Source organism: Pelodiscus sinensis, chromosome 3 (genome assembly GCF_049634645.1).
Source record: "Pelodiscus sinensis isolate JC-2024 chromosome 3, ASM4963464v1, whole genome shotgun sequence".
Classification (NCBI taxonomy): Eukaryota; Metazoa; Chordata; order Testudines; family Trionychidae; genus Pelodiscus; species Pelodiscus sinensis.
The window spans coordinates 27,966,195-27,990,186 of record NC_134713.1 but is presented as its reverse complement, the minus strand read 5'-3'; the positions used below and the strand labels follow the sequence as shown (position 1 = coordinate 27,990,186).

The following is a 23,992-nucleotide window of genomic DNA, read 5'->3' as shown; positions in this document are numbered from 1 at the left end:
CTCTGGGTCCTGCCCTCTACCACGTCCCTGCGAGGGAGTGCTCCTCCTGACCTCCTCCCCAGGAGGGTTCTCTCTGGGAGGGGCTGAATGAGGCTGAGACTCAGGATGTCATGGTCCAAAAATAACAGTCTTTTTTGTAGTTCTCTTGCCTTCTTAGAGCGTGGGGCAAGCTTCTGACAGTGCGGGCAGTGACTGACGGGATGGTCTTGCCCTAGGCAGTGCAGGCACTATTCGTGTCCATCTGCTGCTGCGATTGCTGTCCCGCACCCTGTGCGCCTTTTAAAGCCCAGTGATGCAGGCATAACAGGGTTGGTTTTTTTTTCCCCCCTTTTTGTGTGGTCCTTTGGGCAAGTGGGAAGCAGCAGAAGGGCCCACGTGCCGCTTCACCCGCTTTTCTTTCTGTTATCCTTTTCCTCTTTTTTTCCCCCCTTTTGATGCTGTTAGGGAGACTGACTAGGTACGACTGATGCCAGCGGCAGTTGAGAAGGAACTGAGGGAACAGCTGCTGGCACGTCTAACTGTCAAACAGGGCGATTGTGCAATAGTGCAACATGCACAGGTGGCCGAGGAACTGCGAGCAAAGATCTCTGGGCTGCCTGCTGACACACCTAAGTGGAGCACCCACGGGGACCCTCGAAGAAGAAAAACCTGTTCTTAAAGATATTTTCTCAGTATGCAAAACTGCTTTAGGTGATCCACAATCTGTTACAGGTAGCATGGCCAAAGTTAACTTGTTTCCAAATGCAAAACTGGTTTGATATGCACAGTGAGGAAAAAACCCTTAAAATCATTTGCAAATGTCAAAACCACTGGAACCTATAGCTTACTGAGCAGTTAGCAATGAAACACAGGTGTTCCACAATTCATTTGTCTCGCATGTAGATGGCTCCTGTCCCACAGTGAACTCATTGAAGGCTGAGAGGTATGGGATTGTGCTTTCCCTTTGACTGTCACTGCCCTATGTCAGCTTCTTCTCAAGCACCAATGTTTGGGGGAAAATTAAAAACTACCGAAGAGCAATTAGATTCTGAGACAAATTTCAGACTCTCAATGGTCTCAGCTAAGGAGAACATTCTTTTTTGTTAGGCAAATGGAATGTCAGGAGGCCAACCCCCAACTTCTCTAGTACTTAACTTATTGATACCCAAGAAAATATTTTAAAAACCTAGGACTGTAGAGTTGATATGAGTTTAACAACAAGACTAAGAGATATGTAAAGTAATAAGTGAAAATGTGCTACTCTGACACTCCTACTTATTGTACTACATCAGTGGTCACCAACCAGTAGATCGGGATCTACCGGTAGATCTTGGAGCCTCTGACAGGTGATCCTGACTGGTTTGACCAGGAAGCTATCAAGCACTGGTTCTTCAGTTGCCCCTCCATCTACTGTCATGCTGCTCCTGCCCTCTGCCTTGGAACTGCCGCTCTGGGAGCCTCTTGCTTGTTGTGCAGGGTGTCAGAGGGAGAAGAGAGGGAGCACTGATATCAGGGTGTCCCCCCATCCCCACTTCTGTACACTATCTCCACACAGAGGTAAGGGGGTGGAGAGAGCTTAGCAACACAAATCTCTGTCACTCATACATTGGGTGTGTGTCAGTCTCACAAACACATCCTACAGTCTCATCTGCCGACTCAACACATACATGCAGGGATGTTGTTACTATTTTTACTGCTTGCAAAGTGTTTGTTATGTTTGGTTTTTGACTGGTCTGTGCATTTCATAAGTTTCATTTCTCTCTTGCACTTAAAATTTAATTCTTTGAGTAGTGAGTTCTAAAATGCCTAACCTATTGTGGCTGGAGGAATTATCCCTTTGGCAACTGCTGCCGGAAGTGGCTGACATGTCCCTGCAGCCCCCGAGAAAGGCAGAACAGTGGGTGTCCACACTCTGTCCTTGCCTGCAGACACCACTCCTGCAGCTCCCATTGATCAATAACAGGGAACATTGGCCAATAGAAGCTGTGAGCTCAGAGCTTGTAGATGAGGGGCAGCACATAGAATCACAAAGCACATAGAATCACATAGAATACATGCCAGCTGCTTTCAGGAGTGGTGCAGGGCCAGGGCAGGAGTAAGCCTGCCTTAACCCCACTGCTCCACCACCTGGAAGCTGTGTCAGTTAAGTGGTGCCCAGACAGAGCCTGCTTCATGTACCTCTGTCCCAGCCCTGAACCTCCTGCTACATCCAAACTCCTGCCTCAGATGTGAGTCCCTCTGCACCCAAACTCCTTCCCCCGAGCTTGCACCCTGAAGTCCCTCCTGAACCCAAATCCTCTGCCTGAGGCTAAGCCCAGAGCCCTTCCCACACTCCAAACTCCTTGGCTCAAGAGCAGAGCCTGCACCCCAACCCTCTTCCCCAGCCTGGTGAAAATGAGTGAGGATGGGGATGAAATGGTGCAGTGAGCAGGATAAGGCCTAAGGGAAGGGGTGGAACAGGGGCATGGCCTTAAAGAAGGGATGGGAAGGAAGCCGGGAAAGAGTATTTGGGTTGGAGGTAGATCTTACATTGGACTTAAATTGAAAAAGTTATCCTGTGGTTAAAAAGGTTGGAGACCACTGTACTACATGAACAAGAAAGCACTTGTTAAATGCAAACACATGTCGGATGGATAAAAAAGTATTTCTTACATCATGCAAGACATGCTGGTGCCAGGTATTATTCAGTCAATTAGCTCAGATATTGGGGGGAAGGGGGGAGCGGAAGAATCTAGTAGTATCTGCTAAACAATGCCAGAATCTTCATCTGTAAAAGATATTTAAAAACTATAGACGAGAGGAACTCATTACTTGTTCATCCAGCGTTTGTTAAAAATAAATTATTTCATCAAAATAAGCTCCAATTCTGCACCAGGGTTCAACTATATAGAGCTCAGTGATGAATAGAGGCCACGTTAAGAAAATGTATGTTATCCAAGTTTAACCACATCTTCCACCTTCACTCTCCACTAACCTTCCAGTCTTTAACATGGGCAGCCTCTCATATTCCTCTGTCTTCAGCCTCTTCTCTCTGGACTTCCAGGACACTGAGCTGGCTCAGATCTCTCTATTCTGATGGAGTCCAGCTTGACTCCATCCTTGACCCTTTTCTATTCTTCTTCTTCTGTGTCCTCACCTCTGGAAGGGTCATACTCTTCCCTGGTTTCAGCTATGAGCACATTTATACTGACTCCAAAAATCTACATCCCAATCCCTGCCTCTCCCCCTCTACATCAAGAGTGGGGAACCAAAGGCCCAGGGGATGGCTGGATGCAGTCCAGCGCTTCCTTGGATCCAGCCCCTGAGGCTCAGAGCCCTCCCCAGCATTGGGGAGCCCTGCACTAGTGCTCCACACCCCCTCCCACACATACACCAGCCCACAGCAGAGCTGGAGAACACAAGATCTACTAAACTGCCCCCCTCCCCTTAGACATTCTTCTTGAACACCAGAGCCTTTCTCCTTCTCAGTCAGGGACCACATCAATGAGGGTTTGGGAGTTGGTTTTTTTTGGCTTCCCACTTGTGTGTGGCCCCCAACTGATTTGTCTGTTGGTCAGCAGCCCCCAACCCAAAAAGGTTCCCCACCCTTGCTCTACATAGTCCCACCACATTCCCTCTCTCGATATTTTTCTGCCACAAAATGACTATACAACCCCACCAGACACTCCCAAAATTGAAGTGACCACCACACTTGTCTCCCATGGTCATAACTTCAAGGTCATCTTTGATTCATCCCTCTCTCCTTTTATATCCATTATTAATCAAGTTAAAATATTTTTATTTCAATAGGCTTAAGACTTCACAGTCCCCATTTGAGCACAGGCAAATATTTACTTGTTTAAAAAGTTACACATTAACAAGCACTCCATCAGATCTAATACATGATAATAAGACTAAATTTATTATTATTATTATTATTATTGCAGCAGCCACACACTTTTAATCAGAGTGGAGGTAACTACATGTGTTTAGGAAAAAGAAGGTCGCCCAATGTTCAGATACGAAATGCGAGTAGTACTCTAAGTTTCAACTCTCAATTTATACAATCAACAAAATAAGTTCCAATTGTCTCATACCCGATGTATTGCCCTAAAACCAATAAATAAAATGTGTGCCAATATTTTTGCTACATTTTATAAACATGCTTTTGAATTCTATCACCCACACAAATGTCAAACTTGTCTAAAAACAGAAGTTTAACTTAGAAGCTGTAATTAACATTTTTAGAGTCCTGCCCAAGCCTATCAAATAATAAGCCTTGTCAGTTCTAAAATATACACTTTAGAGTAATTTTTGAAATATCAACACTAACAGCATCCGATGAGAGCATGTAGGGCTAAATTACTATAAATTCTAATTTTTTTCCACTGCCTCAAATTTATTATTCTGCCTGAATCCTGAGTATATTCTGCAAGGATAAGAACCCAACGTACTCTTTAAACCTACCTTAATGCAGTAGCAATGTTTTGATAAAAGATTTAATTTTATTCCAAATATAATTCACAATTTGAAATCATAATCCAATCCAGGAAACACAAATGAATACAAGTTAAGTGACGACATTTTTGACACAAAACAGCACTGCTTATCTGGTCTTCTATGGAGAATGGTAACAAGTCATTCAATCAGATATACAAATGGATTTCACTGATAAGGTAGTAACTTTGCTGGTCAGAGGTATGGCTTACTCATGAACATTCATAATTGTGTACACTGTTGTTAGAAAGCCATTAGCTTTCTAAAATAAGTCTACACTGCAGCTGAGAGCTGTGATTACTAGCATGGGTAAGCAGATTCATGCTAGCTCCCCTGAAACTATTGTGCTAAAAATAACAGTATGAACAAGGGATGTGAAAGATTAACCAGTATGCATCACCAGGGCATGACAAACCGCAGCGAGAGTTACTCGCCAGCCCAGCACCACGCATGAGCAAGACCAGCATTGCGCATGTGTGCCACGCCGGTGAATGGAGCGCACAGAGCGACCGGCTGAAACCTACTCACCATGGGTGAGTAGAATCAGCAGTTTGTCGAGCCCTGTGCATCACCCTAAATGGGTGATGTTTATTGGTTCCAGTTAACCGGTGGGGGATGGTACAGCTCCCTGCCTGACATGGTCAGGGCGCTGTTCCAGCCCCACAGGAAGTCCACCACGGACAGTGGCTGCTCTGGTGGACTAAAGTGGCTACTCCAATCCATCTTCAGGGCTACAATTTCTACATTATTTTCATTCCTGTGGGAATTTTGTGCTTCTGCTTATGCATAATTAATGAGCTGCACGTATTTTTAATTTTTTGCACAGAAAATAAGCTTTTTTAGAATGTTGCTGCAGTCCACCTTTTGCTCACCAGAGGACAATGTGGCGATAAGTCAGAGCAGCTGCTCCCAGCAGGCTATGAAAAGAGCCTGCAGTGCCTTCTTCATCATGCCTGCCACACCAGGTCAAAAGACATGGACTATGGAGAGAGACTATGTGGCGCAGCTGGGGGGTCAGACAAAGGCTCATAAGAGATAGTGGGGGAGAACAGAAAGTGGCGGAGGCTGAAAGGGAGTGAAGCTCAGGACCAAAAGAGGGAGGGAGATACAGGGCCACATGGGCAAGGAAGGGGCAAGAGCTACAGGGGGTGGCTGAATGGGGACATGTCAGAAGTGCCTGACTGAACAGAAGCAGCTAGGGGTCAGCCAGGGTCTGCATAGAGAATTTCCCTAAGGCTATGTCTACACTACAGGATTTTTGCACAAAAATGGCCAGTTTTGCATAAAACCAGTCATTTTTGCGCAAAAACCCGTGGAGTGTCCACACCTCAATTGCGTTTTTGTGCAAGACAATTTACAGTAGAATGGCAGAACAGAAGGCTTTTGGCGGTTTAGCTATACCTCTTTCTATGAGGAATAACTCCTTTTTGAGCAAGAGTTCTTGCACAAAAAGGTATGCTTGGTCACTCAGAGGTTTCTTGTGCAAAAACAGCTATCAGAAAAATCACAAGTGCTCTGATTGTCATTAACAGAATGGTCATCAGAGCTTTCTTATGCAAGAGTGTCCATGTAGTATGGACGCTCTCTTGCACAAAAGCACATCGCTTTTGCGATGCACTTTTGTAGTTGACGGGACGGGACGGGCCACCTCTGCCCCGCGGAGGCAGATCCACTCCGTACTGGCCCTGCGGTCGCGCTCATGCTCCTGGGGGCCGACCAGGCAGCGCGAATGGTGTGCGGCCCCTGTACGGCCACTGCCGCTCAACTGAGTGGTGGGAGAGGAGCCAGAGAGGTTGGCGCTGGGAGGCACGCCGGGGTGGCACGCCAACTGCGGCGTGGGAGGCTGGTGACGTCACGCGAGCAGGACGCCGGCACAACGTTTAAAAAGAGGGAGGAGGCAGCTCGGAGGGGAGAGAGGCATCTGGAGGGAGACGGGACCACCGGAGACTGGGGCAGAGCCAGAGAAGGACTGCGGGGTAGGAAGCAGCCCAGAGCGGGGCTTGGAGCCAGTGAGTTTCAGGCACTAGCCCCGCGGACTGGACAGGATCAGGTGAACCTGTCCTTAAGGCCCTGGGCTGGGGCCCATAAGAGAGGGCGGGCCCAGGCCTTCCTACCCCCACATCCCGGCGGCACCTGCAGGATCAAGTGCCACACACCAGTGCGAGAGATAGGGAATGGGACTTTGACCCAAACCTGGACAGGAGGAGCATGAGTGGGGCGGCTGGACCCACAACCGACCGGGCAGTTGGGCTTCCACTCGTACAGTAGTGTGGACGTGCTTTTGCACAACTTGTTTTTGCGGAATCTCCTCTTCCGCAAAAAGCTTCTTGTGCAAAAAGCCTGCAGTGTAGATGTAGCCTAACAGTCCTCCCTACCCACAAAACACCCCTATTCCATACTTTCCCCACCCATACTCAGTATATTTTTAGCATACTAGCTAAGGCTGAGATAGTGCACTTAGGAATCATACCTCCAAGCTGCAGTGCAGACATATATAAGAACAGCCATACTGAGTCAGACCAAAGGTCCATCTAGCCCCATATCAGGTCTTCCGACAGTGGTCAATGCCAGGTACCCCAGAGGGAATAAACAGAACAGGTAACCATCAAGTGATCCACCCCCGTCACCCATTCCCAGCTTTTGACAGAGGTTAGGAACACCATTTCTGCCCATCCTGGCTAATAGCCATTGATGGACTTTCCGTCCATGAATTTATCTAGTTCTTTTTGGAACCCTGTTAAAGTCCTGGCCTTCACAACATCCTCTGGCAAGGAGTTCCACAAGTTGATTGTGTGTTGTGTCAAGAAAACCTTTTGTTTGTTTTAAATCTGCTACCTATTAATTTCATTTGGTGACGCCTAGTTCTTGTGTTATAGGAACAAGTAAATAACTTTTCTTTATTCACTCTCTCAACACCAGTTATGATTTTATAGACCTCTATCATAGTCTACCCTTAGTCTTTTCTAAGATGAGAAGTCCCAGTCTTATTAATCTCTCCACATACAGCATCTGTTCCATACCCCCTAATCATTTTTGTCGTCCTTTTTCTGAACTTTTTCCAATGCCAATATATCTTTTTTGAAATAAGGTGACCAGATCTGCACACAGTGTTCAAGATGTGGGAGTACAATGGATTTATAATATAGGCAATAAAATATTCTCTGTCTTATTCTCTATCCCTTAATGCAGTGTTTCCCAAATGGGGTTCTGCAGAACCCTAGGGTTTCGCAAAGTGAAAATAAGGGTTCCACGAGGAAATTGCATTACAATCACATTTTATGATTAAAAAATAATGATTATGAATATTATGTGATTTTTGTTTTTAACTATGTTCAATTAAACTAAATGTTAATCTCATGATCTTGTTTAGCCTTTATTATTATTACTACTTATTTGTGGTCTACTTTTTCAGCTCCATATATTAGACTGTAATTAGGGGTTTCCGCAAAATTCTTTTGAGTTTAAAAGGTTCTGTGGCCAAACAAAATTGAGATACACTGCCTTAATGATTTCTAACTTTTTTTTTTTTACTGTTACTGCACATTGTTTTCAGAAAATTATCCACTACCACCAAGATCTCTCTCAAGGGATAAGAAATCATTTAATTCCCATCATTTTGTATGTATAGTTGGGATGTTTTCCCATATATATTACTTTGCATTTATCAACACTCAACTTCATCTGCTATTTTGTTGCCCAGACACCTAGTTTTATAAGGTCCTTTTGAAGCTCTTCACAGTCTGTTTTCGACACAATTATCTTGAGCAGTTTTGCATCATCTGCAAATTTTGCCACCTCGCTGGTTACCTCTTTTTCCAGATCATTTATGAATATGTTGAATAGGATTGGTCCTAGTATGGACCTCTGCGTTACACCACTAGCTCCCTCTCGCCATTCTGAAAACAGGCTATTTTGTATCCTATCTTTTGTCTCCTATCTTTTAATCAGTTACCAGGCCATGAGAGGACCTTCCATCTTATTCCATGACAACTTACACTACTTCTAAGCAGTTAAATAGGTGCAAGAATTTGAGTTCATGAATACAGAGACTGAAGAGCAGCTCAGCCAAATTTGGCATGGTCTCCGGCATGCCGAGTAATAGAGTAAGGGGAGAATGTTCACACCAATGACCAGGCCTTACCATATTTTTAGAGAAGACTGCATGGAGGCTCTGATGTGAGGGCCAAGAGCTCAAAGTCTCTTCCGGAGAAATATAGTAAAGGAGTAAGTTGCCAAAAGGTTCAAGTAGCCTAGGCTTATCAGTTAATCTTATCAACTACATGCATTCCTCCCCTCACCCCATGGCCCCTCTATCAGATAGAGGCAGCAAAGGGAGGAGAGGGGGTGAGGAGAGAGAAGGAGTACTTCAAAAGGGCAACACTGCACAGCTGAGCAGGGGATCAGCTGTGCAGCACTGCTGCTTTGAAACTCCAAGACAGCATTTCAAAGGGGCAGCCACCACAGAGCTGATCCACAGCTCAGCTGTGCAGGGCTGGCCCCTTAAAATGCCAAAGCATTGTGGAGCTCGGGGTCAGCTGGGGACAACCCAGCTAGCCCCAGGTTCTGAGTGGCATTTCCCCAGAACCTGGGGTCAGCTGGAGACTCCCCAGCTCACCCCGGATTCTAGAGAAATGCTGCATGGAACCGAGGGTCAGCTGGGGAGTCCCAGCAGATCCTGGAAGTGGTTTTTGTGTGACAGTATGCACCGATATGGTGTACCGTCACCTTTTTTTGGGAGCACTTGCCGTTTTTCTCTGGCACAGCCCCCAGCCATCCCTAGGTGCACTCATGCCATGCCAGACAAAAGTCTGCTCAGGACACGACAATTAAAGGGGCTGCAATTGTATTTCAGCCCCAACCTACCAAGCCTTTTTCTTTTTCCCCCCTCCCCTCAACAAAACCATCTGGCAACCCTACTATCGGCACTTTTTTGTGTGTATTTAAAAAATAAAAAAAGGCAGCACTGAATCCTGGGTTCTGCTGAAATGCTGCGCAGAGCCTAGGATCAGCTGGGGAGTCCCCAGCTGCCCCTGGGCTCCACGGCGCTGCCCCTTTGAATGCTGCTTCAGCGTTTCAAAGGGGAAGCAATGCACAGCTATGAGGCGCTTTCCCTTTGAAATGCCATCTCAGCATTTCAAAGGAGCTGTGCTGCAGAACCTGGGGTCAGCTAGGGAGTCAGCGCAGCATGGAGCCTGAGGTCAGCAGCCAACTGAGTCCCCCCTGGCCCTGGGCTTCATGGCTTTGAAATGCAAAGAGTCCCTGCTGGGGACTCTTGTACATTTCAAAGCATACATGTCCACATGGGACTTTCTGCTGGCCCTGGGCTGCACATGGTGTTCTGCATTCCTCCTTTGAAATGTACAAGAGCCCCAGTGGGAAGGAATGCGGAAGTGCCTATCGACTACTCGAGTAGTTGATGGAATTCCATCGACTACTAGACTAGTCAATTAACCACAATTTAACATCCTTAGGTAACATTACCCTCCATGAACAAGTGCGCCTGGGATAAGCCCTGGATTCCAAAAGAGCCAATAGACTGTCACAGGTCCTAGTGATCTCCTGGTCATACAGTCAATGATATTCCTGTTCCAAGATCCCTGAAAGGGTTGTTCAGTGGCACAGCTTTGTTGCAGGAGGTACAGGATTTAAAGCCTGATGACCAAGACATGCCTGTGCATGAAGAACAGACAAAAACTGCTAAAACACAAAGTTACAGAACTTTAATAAAATTAGCTAAACTGACTACCACTAACTATGGTCAGAAAGGAGAGGATAAAGACCACAGACAAGTTGCAAAAGCAAGGATCTCAAGTCCAGAGACTGTCATGGGTGGTATGAAGGAATTGAGAAGAATTCCAGGGTCCACTGGACACTTCATACCAGCACTGTTGACTCACAGTAACAAAAGGCAATCGAGTCATACTGATGGGTACCATGGAGGGAAAGTTTCCAGAGATTATGCTTAGGGCATGCATACACCTGGAGCGGAATGCACAAGTGTATTCTGTAATGCAATACAGCTCCATCTTCCTAAACAAGAGAACTGTCATCTGGCTCTGATGAATCTCAAGCTGTCGTATATCCTGAAGTTGACAATATTCAAGTCATATAATGTAATCTTTCCTCAGGAAAATGCCATATTTGTACTTTGTTCAACACTCCAGAATTAATGGCATCAATAATGAGTTAATACAGAGTAGAATACGTTGTGGTCTACCACAAAGGAATTTTGGCTAGGTCAGAACCCAGATAGGTATCAACCACTAACTGGACAAGGCTATAAGGCTCTACAATCAACTTGCTGTTAATTTTCTGTTTGGATACAATACAATAATTTCTGAACACAGCAACCAGTCAATTAAAAAAATTTTGGAAATGTTTTAGGCTTCAACTGGCAGAATCCTATTGATATTTGGTGAAGAAAAGGTAGAAATGGTGGACTAATCCTCTGAACCAAGCCATCAGCTTCAACCACCTTAGAAACGGTCTACAGATCAACAAAAGCAGCCATTAACATATTTCAGCCTAATACTCCTTTTAGCTCAGGCCCATATGCGGGGGTGAGGAGGCGGGGGAGGGTGCGGAGCGTGCAAGTGCACCCCATCCTATGGTCCCCCAAGTAAGCATGCTCCAGCCAGGAAAAGGCAGGAGTGGTGCACTGACCGAGCCTCCCCTCCCATGCCCCAACCTTCCCCTGACCAGCTGGAGCATGCGGGAGGGAGGCTTGGGCAACATGCAGCTCCTGTCTTCCCCTCTCCCTCTCCCCCCTCCCCCCCAACTGGCCAGATCATGCTTCCTTGGAGGATCACAGGGGGGTGCACTCAGACTCTAGGTCCACATTTACCAAAAAAGCATACACACCCAGAAATTCCTGCGTACAGGCTTGTAGCTCTGCCCATTCTTCTAATACTGTTTAAAAATATTGACAAGTTGTAAGAGAATGAAACCACAGCCATATTTATATGTAGAGTAATAATATAGCAAAGCACCCACATGTGGATGCAACCAATATCAGCAAAACTGGACTTTTGGCATTATAGCTTATTCCAGTTCCTTTTTTCTTCTCTGGAGCAATATCTACTATATACTTAAGAGAATTTGTGTCTGTCTAGACAAGAATTCCTCCTAAACAGCAAGAGCTAGGACCATCAACTTTGGTATACAGCTTCTGCTTATCATAACTTAAAGCAAGTTTGGTTGTGCACAAGTGAGGGCGCCTGGAGCCTCCCTCCCCTACTTCGTACAGGGATTCATAAAACCATACAGAAGAGAGTCACCACTAGCGGCAGGTGAAAGGAGCAGATAGGAGGCATCCCCCTCTTCTGGAAAACCCCAGCCCTGAGCCTTCCATGCCCCAGGCACCCAGAGAGAGTGATGAGGCTGCAGCTCCCTGCTCCCAATTCATACAGGAACATTGCTAGTTCCTCTCTTTCCTCAGGGAACGGGAGGAAATGCATAATTTGCTCCATTCCTCATCTTACTGGGGAGCAGAGAGAGCAGATGAACCTGGACCTGCCACAGTCAGAGGACATGCACCTCTCTCCTTGCTGTGCCTACTGGAACTGCAGCAACCGTGGAGAAGCACTTCTCACCTGGCCCCAAACTGATGTAATGAAAGGGGGCTGGGGTAGTCCTCTCTTACCTTGGGGAAGCCTGCATTCTGAACCCTTCACCCTCAACACCACCACGGAGCAATAATTTAAATGAAGAAAAACAAAAATTAATTGAAGTAACAACCAAGCATGCCAGGTACATTTTCTAGTAAGTCATAAAGCCCAAATTGGGTACAACATTCACATTAGGAGCATCTTCCAGCACAGTTATGCGGGTTAAGGATCACATCTCTTCACACCCCGACCAACACTATACCACCTTAAGTTGTAGGAGATGCAAAGGAAGAAGGCATAGTGCTCCTAGCATGGTGGGAAGGGCAATGGAATCCCTGGAACAAGAGAGGACAGGAAGTGGCACAAAGGGTGATCTGGGTGGGGAAGAGAAGAAAGAGATGGACACAATGAATACCTTGTGAGTGCAATAAGTGTGTTTTACAGAAGCAGTAAGATGTGGAACTGTCCAGTCAAAATTCAGTCAAAAATCAAGCTCTGTATTACAGAGCAGTTGCTTGAGATTTTACTGGGTGATGTTTCCAGCGCTTTCTTGGGGGGGGGGAAGATGGAGGGCAACAAACTCAGATACACAATCTGTAAATCAACACATCTTTTCAGACAACAAAGGGTACACAGCTCCCTTACATCAACCTCATGCTGAAATAAAATGTTTGATGTTAAATTATTGGGCCACAGTCATTCTTGATAAACTGCATTAAAAAGTGACACCTGGTATAAATCTGGATTTTAACGTTTAATAAGAGGTTCACATCTGAGACGGAAGTTTACAGTTGTCTAACTCCTGCAGCTCTTTCCCGAAGATAGGTCATAGCTTTTAGCAGTGCTTTTTATGTAAGAAAAAAGGTGCCAGTACTCCGGGGCAAAGTTGTTGGGGGGGAGAGAGGGGGGAGGGAGGGGAAAGAAAAACGGGGAGGGGGGGAGGGCTAGTTGAGCAAAAAAAAAAAAATAGTTGAAGAAAGGGTGTGGGGAGGAGTGGCTGTGCTGGGAGCCAGAAAAAAAATGCTGCTCATCACGAGCAGGCTTCCGTGAGAAGCTGAGCCACCCCAAGAAAACAGGTACTGGTATGCACCAGGGAAATGCCTTTCCTTTTCTGTGTTCTGGGAAAATAGGTGACAGTATGGGCCGTACCATCACAAAAAAAAAACCACTGGGTTTTTGGCTTCCTACACACACAAGATAAATTCCATAGCAGCAGCAAAGTTGGAGGAATCACTGTTTCTGTCAGCTATTAATGGCAGCAGTATCCTCAGTCCTCTGCTGAGATAGCTGCAGCACAGTGGATTATGTACATTTGGAAAACTGAAGGAAAAAGCATCCATCTTATGTGATAGCTGTTTGCTGGTATGAAAAACATCTGTGGGAGCAAAGGAGAAAATGACCCACCAAAGTCCAGGAGGCAGAGGTAAAGAGACTTGCTGAATTTTATACACAGCCAGAAAGGATGCATCTGTAAAATGACCTATCTGGTCAGGAAAACACTGTGCTTATATTTTGAGGTCAGGATACAGTAGAGGAAAATTAATGTAATGCAACCAAGGAAATGAATGAAGTGAATACATTTTGTGTGGTAATTTTATTAGGGTGAACTCTATCTCAACAAAATCTTTCAGCAAAGCTGTAATTAATGAAAGAAGTATTCAATTAATAAATGCATTCCGAAGTTAAAGGCAATGGAAATGAAGCAATCAGGCCCAAAGTGCAGAAGTAGTCACAAAAATGTGAGTGTGTAGCTGATCTCATTTTGTTTTGATGTACTTATGGAATGGAAGTGTGGGAAGGACCTGTTCTTTGCACTCAGTAGAATGAAAGCATGTCCTCATATCCTACGTTCTGACAGGCTGCAGGACATGGTTAAGTTGATGTGCCAGGCATGTGGAAAGCATAGCACCATTCTCTAGAAAGTTGGTCTGCTACTGCATTACATCCAGCATCTGTTTCTTGAAGGTCCCTTTCCCTATCAATGCATTCCTTTGACTGCCCACTGACCTCCTTTCTTTCTCTCATATAGAGAATATCCTCTCTTCATTTTTCTGTCTTCAGAGCCCTCTGCTCAGATGCTATTGTAAGGTCGGCAAACATATCCTCCATTGTCGTCTCTCTCTCTATGAGGAGAGGCTAAAGAGACTGGGACTTTTCAGTTTAGAAAAGAGGAGACTGAGGGGGGATATGATAGAGGTCTATAAAATCATGAGTGGTGTGGAGAGGACAGATAAAGAAAAGTTATTTATTAGTTCCCATAATAGAAGAACTAGAGGACACCAAATGAAATTAATGGGTAGCAGGTTTAAAACTAATAAAAGGAAGTTCTTCTTCACACAGTGTGTTGTCAACCTGTGGAACTCCTTGCCCGAGGAGGCTGTGAAGGTTAGGACTATAATAGAGTTTAAAGAGAAGCTGGATAAATTCATGGAGGTTAGGTCCATAAAAGGCTATTAGCCAGGGGATAAAATGGTGTCCTTGGCCTCTGTGTGTCAGAGGCTGGAGAGGGATGGCAGGAGACAAATCGCTTGATCATTGTCTTCGGTCCACCCTCTCTGGGGCACCTGGTGCTGGCCACTGTCGGTAGACAGGATACTGGGCTAGATGGACCTTTGGTCTGACCCAGTACGGCCGTTCTTATGTTCTTATGTTCTCTTCACTTAAGGGCTGTCAGGCCAGGCCTTCAGACACTGAAAAAGCTCTTCCTGAAGGCTCTGAGATGTCAGCCCTAGACACTGTACAAGTGAATTCCATTCACTCTACCATACTATACAAGCATTTATTGGCCTATTATTAGCTTCCATGTGAAAAGTGATAAAATATTGTTTTTCCCCATACCTCACTTTAGATTACCCGCTCTTCTACTTTTACCATTCTGGGGATGACAAGATGCTTTCCACCTTATTTCCCCCTGAAATCAGACCCCTGCATCAATACAGGCAGGGGGACCTCCCAAAGGGCAGGTTATTAACCATATGTGCACATCTGCAGACTGTCCTTATTGGGGATGTAACGAGTTAACCAGTTTGCCAATAAGCTGTGCATTTGTACAGCCGCTCAGGAGAGATTCAAGTGCCATCTAACTGATTAGCAGAGACATACAAATAGTTTTTTTTTTTTTTTTTTTTTACTGGTGGTCCACATTCACACATGCCTCAGTGCACACAGAAGCATGTATTCAGCACATGGATGGATAAAATCTAAACATGGACGGAAAAGACTAGAGGGAACATTTTGCTAGGACTGGAAGTATCGTGTTGGCAAAAGTGCCAACAAACAGCAGTCACACAAGCTGAATTTTAGCAACAAGTCTGTGAGGACACAGTCTTGTTGCTAAAAGCTGTGTAGTGTAGATATGCCTTCAGAAAAGCTTGACAACTGCAGAGGTCACTCCTATGATGAGGTAAACAGGCAAGGAGTTCAAGCTTGCCTGCTACAAAACAAATACCCAAGCTGTGTATGCGCCTCAGGGGTTGCATACATTGGATTTGGTTACTGTGCAGATGCTAAAAAATCGTCACATGATTGTGCTAGTTTTTTGGCATACCTTCAGAAACTCTACAATTATTACCAGCTACCAGCTTTTATTTGCTGGTGCTCAAGTAAAAGCCAAGGAGATTTGAGAGCAAACTAATACACTTGAACATCTTAGAGAGAAACATCTTAAATGCAAGCCCTCCTTGTCCCCACCCCATTTTCCTATGAAGCACCTCCAAACTAAGTGAAGATGTACTAAATAACTGAGGCTATATCTACACTGTAGCATTTTGTCGGCAGAGGAAATGCAAATGAAGCACTCATTTGCATTTCTCACTCTTTCATTTGCATAGTCTCTTCCGATCTGTTTTGAGGAAGGGGTTTTTACGGAAAAAACGCAGTGTAGATGGGGTCATTTTGCACAAAAAAACCTTTTGCGCAAGATCCTGTATACCTCCTTTTTTGGCCACATCTACACTGCGTTTTTTTCCCGCAAAAACCTCTTCCGCAAGACAGATCGGAAGACACTATGCAAATGAGAGCGAGACACATGCTAATGAGTGCTTCATGCTAACGTAGTGAATACAAGCAGAGAGAGGGTAAGTTTAGAAGATAGGATACACAAAGAACAAGTTAAAAATCACTTAGGAAAGTTAGATGTCAGCAAGTCACCAGGTCCTGATGAAATGCATCCCAGGATACTCAAGGAGCTGATAGAGGAGATATCTGAGCCGTTAGCTATGATCTTTGAAAAATCATGGAAGACAGGGGAGATTCCAGAAAACAGGAAAAGGGCAATATAGTACCCATCTATAAAAAGGGAAATAAGAACAACCCAGGAAACTAAAGACCGGTCAGTTTAACGTCTGTCCCAGGGAAGATAATGGAGCAGGTAATTAAGGAAATCATATGCAAACACTTGGAAGGTAATAAAGTGATAGGCAATAGCCAGCATGGGTTTGTGAAGAACAAGTCATGCCAAACTAATCTGATAGCTTTCTTTGATAGGATAACGAGCCTTGTGGATAAGGGAGAAGCGGTGGATGTCATATACCTAGACTTTAGTAAGGCATGAGATACGGTCTTGCATGATATTCTTATTGATAAACTAGGCAAATATAACTTAGATAGGGCCACGATAAGGTGGGTGCATAATTGGCTGGATAACCGTAGTCAGAGAGTTGTTGTTAACGGTTCTAAATCCTGCTGGAAAGGGATAACAAGTGGAGTTCCGCAAGGGTCTGTTTTGGGACCCGTACTGTTCAATATCTTCATCAATGATGTAGATATTGGGATAGAGAGTACGCTTATTAAGTTTGCAGATGATACCAAACTGGGTGGGGTTGCAACTTCTTTGGAGGATAGGGACATAATTCAAAATGACCTTAGCAAGTTAGAGAAATGGTCAGAGGTAAACAGGATGAAGTTTAATAAAGAGAAATGCAAAGTGCTCCACTTAGGAAGGAACAATCAGTTCCATACATACAAGATGGGAAGCAACTGTCTAGGAAGGAGCATGGCGGAAAGGGATCTAGGGGTCATAGTGGACCACAAGTTGAATATGAGTCAACAGTGTGATGCTGTTGCAAAAAAAGCAAATATGATTCTAGGTTGTATCAACAGGTGTGTTGTAAGCAAAACTCGTGAAGTCATTCTGCCGCTCTACTCTGCACTAGTTAGGCCTCAGCTGGAGTACTGTGTCCAGTTCTGGGCGCCACATTTCAAGAAAGATGTGGAGAAATTGGAAAGGGTATAGAGAAGAGCGACAAGAATGATTAAAGGTCTAGAGAACATGACCTATGAAGCCAGGCTTCATGAACTGGGCTTGTTTAGTTTGGAAAAAAGAAGATTAAGGGGGGACATGATAGCGGTTTTCAAATATCTAAAAGGGTGTCACAAGGAGGAAGGAGAAAATTTGTTCCTCTTGGTTTCTGAGGACAGGACAAGGAGTAATGGGCTTAAAGTGCAGCAAGGGAGGTTTAGATTGGACATCAGGAAAAAATTCCTAACTGTCAGGGTGGTCAAATATTGGAATAAATTGCCAAGGGAGGTGGTGGAATCTCCCTCTCTGGAGATATTTAAGAACAGGTTAGATAGACATCTGTCAGGGATGGTGTAGACGGAGCTTGGTCCTGCCTTGAGGGCGGGAGCTGGACTCGATGACCTCTTGAGGTCCCTTCCAGTCCTATGATTCTATGATTTGCATTTCCTCTGCCGACAAAATGCTGCAGTCGTGTTTCTCAAACTGTGGGTCCCGACCCCTTATGGAATATTATGCTGAAGTTATTTAAAACAACTATGAATATTCTTGATATCCCCAGAAATATACAAAACCTGTTTACAACTTGAACAAAGTAACAATACCTTCCTGTGATACAGATTTCAGTCCAATAAGATGTTGCGTGAAGCATTTCCCTTTCCAGTTCTGAATATACCACCTTTTTGTGTCTTGTAATATCCCCTTGTTATGAGACAGGAGCTCCTAATCTACTTTTCTCACACCAATCATTTTAAATTCATCTTGTCTCCTTTCTGCAGTAAACAATTCCAAGCTTTTCAATCTCTTTTCACAAAGGAGCTTTGCTCAAATCACTCAATTTATCTTGCTCTGTATGTCGTCTTGCTCAAAAAGGGTGATAATCGCTCTTCCCTGCCTGATGGGTTAGCAAGGAAGAACTCACCTCACTTCTTTACTTAAGAGGTGCTTAAGAGCTACAGCAATGAGGGCCGTATAAGCACCTTCTCTATTGCATACCCACCCATTAAAATAGGCATTAGTAACAGATATGAAGCAGCACAGAGGCTATTGTGATAGCAAGAGGTGTGTGTGAACTAATTCCTCTCAATGCAGAGGAGACATTCACTTTCATGGATGCTTCATTAATGAATAATTTCCCCAGATGGCAGTTTAAATTGTCAGCTGTAACAATCCTTGATAGTCCTCCACTGACTACTTACAGTGCTGGTTAAAGAATTGCTGTCATGAAGAAAGGTCCCAAAGTTAAGTTTTGTTTAAACACAAGTCTAATATGGTGGAAAATTGGTATTGTTTAAATACAATAAACTGAGTTTTGAATTTAAGCATTTGTTTTAGAAAAGAGACACCACCAAAACAGGAGGCAGGAATTTTCTCTGTACATTTGTCCCCGGCTTGCCTGGATCCAGCCCGAGTCTCAGGGCTCCCTCCCCCCAATATCAGGAAGCCTGCACTAGTGCTCCAGCCCTCCTTCTGTCCCCCATGGGGCTGTCTCACAAAATCTACTAGCCTGGCTCCCCTCAGGTGCTGATGTATGAGGAGAATGTAGGAAGTGTCTTTCTTCTCAATCAAGGGTCCCAGAACTCAAAAAAGATTCTGCACCCCTATCATAAAAGTTACCATAACACACATGATTAATAACACCACAGAGTCAGTGGCAGAACCAGGAACTGACCCCCAGAATCCTGCGAACCAGCCCAATTCTTCCTTGGCCAGTCCTTGGTAGGAATATTAAAATACATTTATTTAGGTAATCGTGCAACTGCTGAATTTTTCAGCAGTTACATATTTACAGCCACCTGCATTCCCCTCTCCCCCAGGCTATTGCCTCTGTATCAGAGGCAGCAGCAGGAGTGGACAGGCTGGTGCTCGGTGGGGCGCCAGCCACAACAGCATAGGGACATGTAACCGTGTACATATCTACACTCTCACATCCCTAGTCCCTGGATGACCACTTTCCCCAGCAAGCTGAGCATACACACCACAGTCCAAAATACATTGCTCACACCTCTCCTAGCCCCAGCAGTGTTCTCTGGCCCAATTCTCCCTCACTCCCAAGCCATGATCTCTCCTATCCTCTGCCCCCATCTAGTGATCACTCCACTACTCTCCCTCTCTACCCCACTCCTCCCCTCATCCCCCCACACTATGGTCACGCCTCCCCTTACCCACCCCCAAACCATGATCACTCCTCTGCCCCCCCCCCCCGGCCGTTCCTCCCCTCTCCCCGGCAGTGGTGTCACTTATCCACGCCCCCTCCAGTCACCATTCCGCCCCCTCCTGCCCCCCAGCCCAGACGGGGTCACTCCTCACCCGGGCCCCCCCACTCCCATGCAGCGAGAACGTCTCCCCTCCCCCAGCCAAGGTCACTCCCCTCCCTTACCGAGGCGCTGCTCCGCTGGGCGCGATGGGCGTTTGAGCGCCCCGACCGCGGGCGCCCCCCACAGCAACAGCAGCAGGGCCGGCGCCAGCGCACCGAGCCGGAGCCTCATGGTCCGAGCGTGGCTCCTTGCGCCCGCCGGGCTCCCGCTCACATCGGTCCGGGAAGCCGCCGCGCTCGGACACCGGCTCCCACAGTGCGCCCGGCCCGGCCCGGCCCGCCGCCCCTAGGGCCCACACCCGGAAGCTCGGCTGCTCGCGGAGCATTGTGGGTGCGGCGGAGCCGCCATCTTGTCCCGGGGCCAGGGAGCGCAGGGCGAGCCCGGCGTGGGCGGGAACAGGTGCGGGGCGGGGGGACGAGTCTGAGGCCGACCCGAGAGACACGCCGGGCGAGGGAGGCCGCTGCCAGCCGGGCCGGAGGGAGGGGCTGAGGCAGGCTCGGCGGCGGGTACGGGCCCCCGCGAAGAGTCCCCGCCGCGCTGCAGCCTTGCGGGGCTCCGGGAGAAGAGGAGCCCCCGTGTAGCGGCAAACTGCCCGTTCCAGGGTGGTCGTGCCCCCGGCGCTTAGGGCACCCCCCCCCCCGGGCTGTGCGCCGCTGTGCATAGGGTCTGGACCGATTGAGGCCTCTGTAAGCGCTGCCTGGTGCAAATAAACAGCCATAGCTCATGGGTTAGCTCTTCCCAAATCTCGTTCCGTGGTGCTTAAAAGTCACGTTGGTTCCCCCTGCGCTGCAAGCCTTCCGCAGCATTTGGGGACGTGGGAACTGACCTAATAGATGAGCGCAACAGCCCCTCTGGCCTGATACCGACTGGAGCGGTGATAAGGACCCTGGTGCCTCGGGTACAAAGTGAAAGCCAAGGGACCGGTGGGTGACTGTGTGCTGCATTGCAGGAGTGGAGCCATGATGTATTCACAGACACTTACCTTCCTTCCTCCCCCTTCCCACCCCCCCGCATCCTCCTTCTGTTCTGCAATGTGATTTGTCCTTTTCATATTTGTTCATTTTTTTTAAATTGTATCCTTTGGTATATATGGTTGTGACTACTTTCTTCCACTATTTGATCTGAGGAAGTGGGTCTGGCCCACGAAAGCTCATCATCTAATAAACCATCTTGTTAGTCTTTAAAGTGCTACATTGTCCTGCATTTTGCTTCATTCTCATGGTGGGTAGATTTCTGAAGTCAATGAGAAAAGATTATATTACGGATGTGATTCTGTCACAGATTTCGTGACTTTCCGGGACTTCCTTGACTTCTGGGTCTGGGCTGGACCAGTTGTGAGGTGGGGAGTGTCAGAACAGCGGCCACTGAAACAGCTGACTGCAGTCAGCTCCAGGTCACCAGAGGCCCAGGGCTGGGTTAACCTGCCACCACCAAACACATGCCCAGGAGCCCTATCATAAGTATGCCTGGTTTTGACTGAGGAAGTCTCCTTTTTAGGCCCTATTCTGATCACCCCAACTTCTTTTGGTAGTAGGGATCCACTTTTTCATGACTTATCACCAGGCTATCCATTAGTAAATGGGTGCCAATATGGCTTTTGCTTCATTTTTATTTTCCAAAACTCACTATTTTGACATTAGAATTAGGAAGACATCCTGTGTCAGCAATGTGCAGCTGAGCTGGATTATTCACTGGGCTGTTCTACAAGCCACATTTACTTCTCAGCCAATGAGCCATCTCTGTTTTGCAGGCAACTAGTGACTAAAAGGAAGTTGGTGTGGTTCTAACACTGCTGATAGCATACAAGCTCCATTGCAAACTTGTCATAAGTCTTCCCAAAAATCAGATGACCTTTCGATAAGTCACCTCCTGTGCCTTAGTTTCCCTATATTTGAAATGGGGATAATTACACTGATCTTCTTTGCAAAGCAGTTTGAGATGTATTGATGAAAAGTGCTATAGAAGAGCTATGTATTACTAGTTTTTACAGACTTCAGAAGTCTGAAGCACCTGTCCTGGGTAGCTACAATGCTATCCCTGAATAATTACTGATAAAATGTCAGTGCTAGCAATGTGTTCATTTTGTAGGTTACCTTTGTAATTAAAATAAGTGACTTGACAGACACTAAAAATGGACACCATAGGTGTGAACTTGGCAAAGGTCCCAGTGCCCAACTCTGAGGCTCTTCCTTATTTCTGACAATCCCACCTTTCTAGACGAGGAGCACAAGCAGTTTGAGCAGAGTGTTAACAGCTGGATCCAGGATAAGACTTCTGCACCCTGTCACGGCTCTGAACCTCAGAACAATACTTTGCAACTAACTCAGGGAACTAGTTTAGCTGAAAGCTAATTTAAAAGCTCTACATAAAGTACAATGTTCAAGTAAATGTATATTTTCAGAAAAGGCTTGCTGTTTGAGAGCGTGGTTAAGTAGACAGAGCTGTAATCAAAGGAGTCAAGAAACTCTTTTGATGTTCCAGAGGAAATATGTGGCAAATGCAGTCAAGAATGAAGTTCAAAGGAGTCTCTGCATTCAGTTCACAACATTTAGTTAAAAACAGTGCCCAGATCTGATCTTACATCAGTTTTACAGCTGTGTACCTTCAACTGTTGCTTCTGATTTTCTCCACTTTCGCAGGCTCTCCAATGAGGGGGACAAAGAGGACAATTGCCCCGGGGCCCGGTGTTTCAAAGGGGCCTAGAGCGCCCGGCTGCTTCCACTGCTGCTACTGATAGTGGAGGCAGCCAGAGCCCCAGGTCCTTTTGAATTGCTGCCAGAACACTGTGGTCCACATGGCTCTGAGGCCTGGATTGGAGGTGCAGTGCTGCACTCCAGGCAACCCTAAGAGCTGATTGCCCTCAGCTCCACCCCTTGCACCCAAGGCTCTGCCCCTTCTGGGGATGCAGAGCTGAGCTCCTCCACACCTTGCCCCTGAGCCCGTGGTGGCTGTTGGCCCTGCACCACTTTCATGTTCTGTATAGGCAAACTCCCATCCTCTCTTATGTGGCCACAGAGGGAGCTGGGTCATTTCTGCCATAGAAAGAGGGCAGGGAAGGGTTAGGGATCTCCTACAATGGATGTTATGAGAAATGAAGAAGAAAAGACAGTTATATAAAAATAACCCAAAAATATCAGGCCATGACACATCCTACTAGGATATGCCTATTGGATAGTCCAATAGTGACTCAACTAGTCACTACCCTCTTCCCCCCCCTCCCCACCTTGCTGCCTCAGAGAGAGGCAGCAAAGGGGGAGCAGGAGCCGGCCTAAAAAAGCATTGTCTCACAAAATTTGCTATCTTTTGCATATGAGTTGGTTATCTCAGTCTAGCTTCTTGTGAATAGGTGTCCATGTCACAAAATCACTGCAAATACATTCTCATTACTAATTGATTCCCTTACTGGCTTCCTTCAGAAGAGACACTGAAAGGCCATGGGACCACATTCTGTCAGTCATACACACGTTAAGTAGTATTTGACTCTAGCCCTGGTCTACAATAGGGCTTTATTTTGAAATAACCCCCCTTAGGTTCAATTCATAAGCTGAGTGTCCACACTATTAAGCCTGTTTTTGAAATAACAGGCCACTTGTTTCAAAATCTGTACTCATGCTTTTCTCAGGGAATAACTCATTTTGTAAATACAGTAGTTATTTTGAAATAATGGTAGTGTGGTCACTCTGGTGCTGCTATTGTGAAGTAATTACTCTCCAGTGCTTCCTGGGGCTCTATGTCAAGGTAGTGTCCACTTTAATTGAGCCTGCCATGAACTAATTTGGAGGCTTCCCCGTAATGGGGACGTGCTATTTTGATTTTGTAAAATCCGGAGCTATTAAGTTGAATTTAATTATTTTGAAGTTATGTCCTAGTGTAGACATGGCCTCGTACTACAGGCAGTCCCCGGGTTACATACAAGATAGGGACTGTAGGTTTGTTCTTAAGTTGAATCTGTATGTAAGTCAGAACTGGTGTCCAGATTCAGCCGCTGCTGAAACTGATCAGTTTCAACAGCGGCTGAATCTGGACGCCAGTTCTGACTTACATACAGATTCAACTTAAGAACCCCAGGCATCCCCAAGTCAGCTGCTGCTGAAACTGATCAGTGGCTGATTCCAGGAAGCCCGGGGCAGGGGCTTCCTGTAGTCAGCCACTGGTCAGTTTCAGCAGCGGCTGACTTGGGGACGCCTGGGGCAGAGCAGCTGGGGTGCTGCTGGGTTGGTCCAGTAGCGCCGCCGCTCCTCGGCGCTACTGGACCAACCCAGCAGCACCCAAGCTGCTCTGCCCCAGGCGTCCTGATTCAGCCGCTGCTGAATCTGACCAGCAGTGGCTGAATCAGGACGCCTGGGGCAGAACAGCTGGAGTGCTGCCCGGTTGGT

The 23,992-nt window shown here is 46.3% G+C and overlaps 1 protein-coding gene across 1 annotated transcript in view; it reads right to left on the bottom strand.

Annotated features, from left to right (window-relative positions):
- ADAM17 (ADAM metallopeptidase domain 17) overlaps positions 1–19,941 on the bottom strand; it is a 70,962-nt gene extending 51,021 nt beyond the window's left edge. The window contains exon 1 of the mRNA XM_075923516.1: positions 19,679–19,941. Coding sequence (XP_075779631.1) covers positions 19,679–19,787 — 109 coding nt within the window. The 5' untranslated portion in view covers positions 19,788–19,941. The remainder of the gene's footprint in view (positions 1–19,678) is intronic.
- Between the last annotated feature and the right edge of the window lie 4,051 nt (positions 19,942–23,992).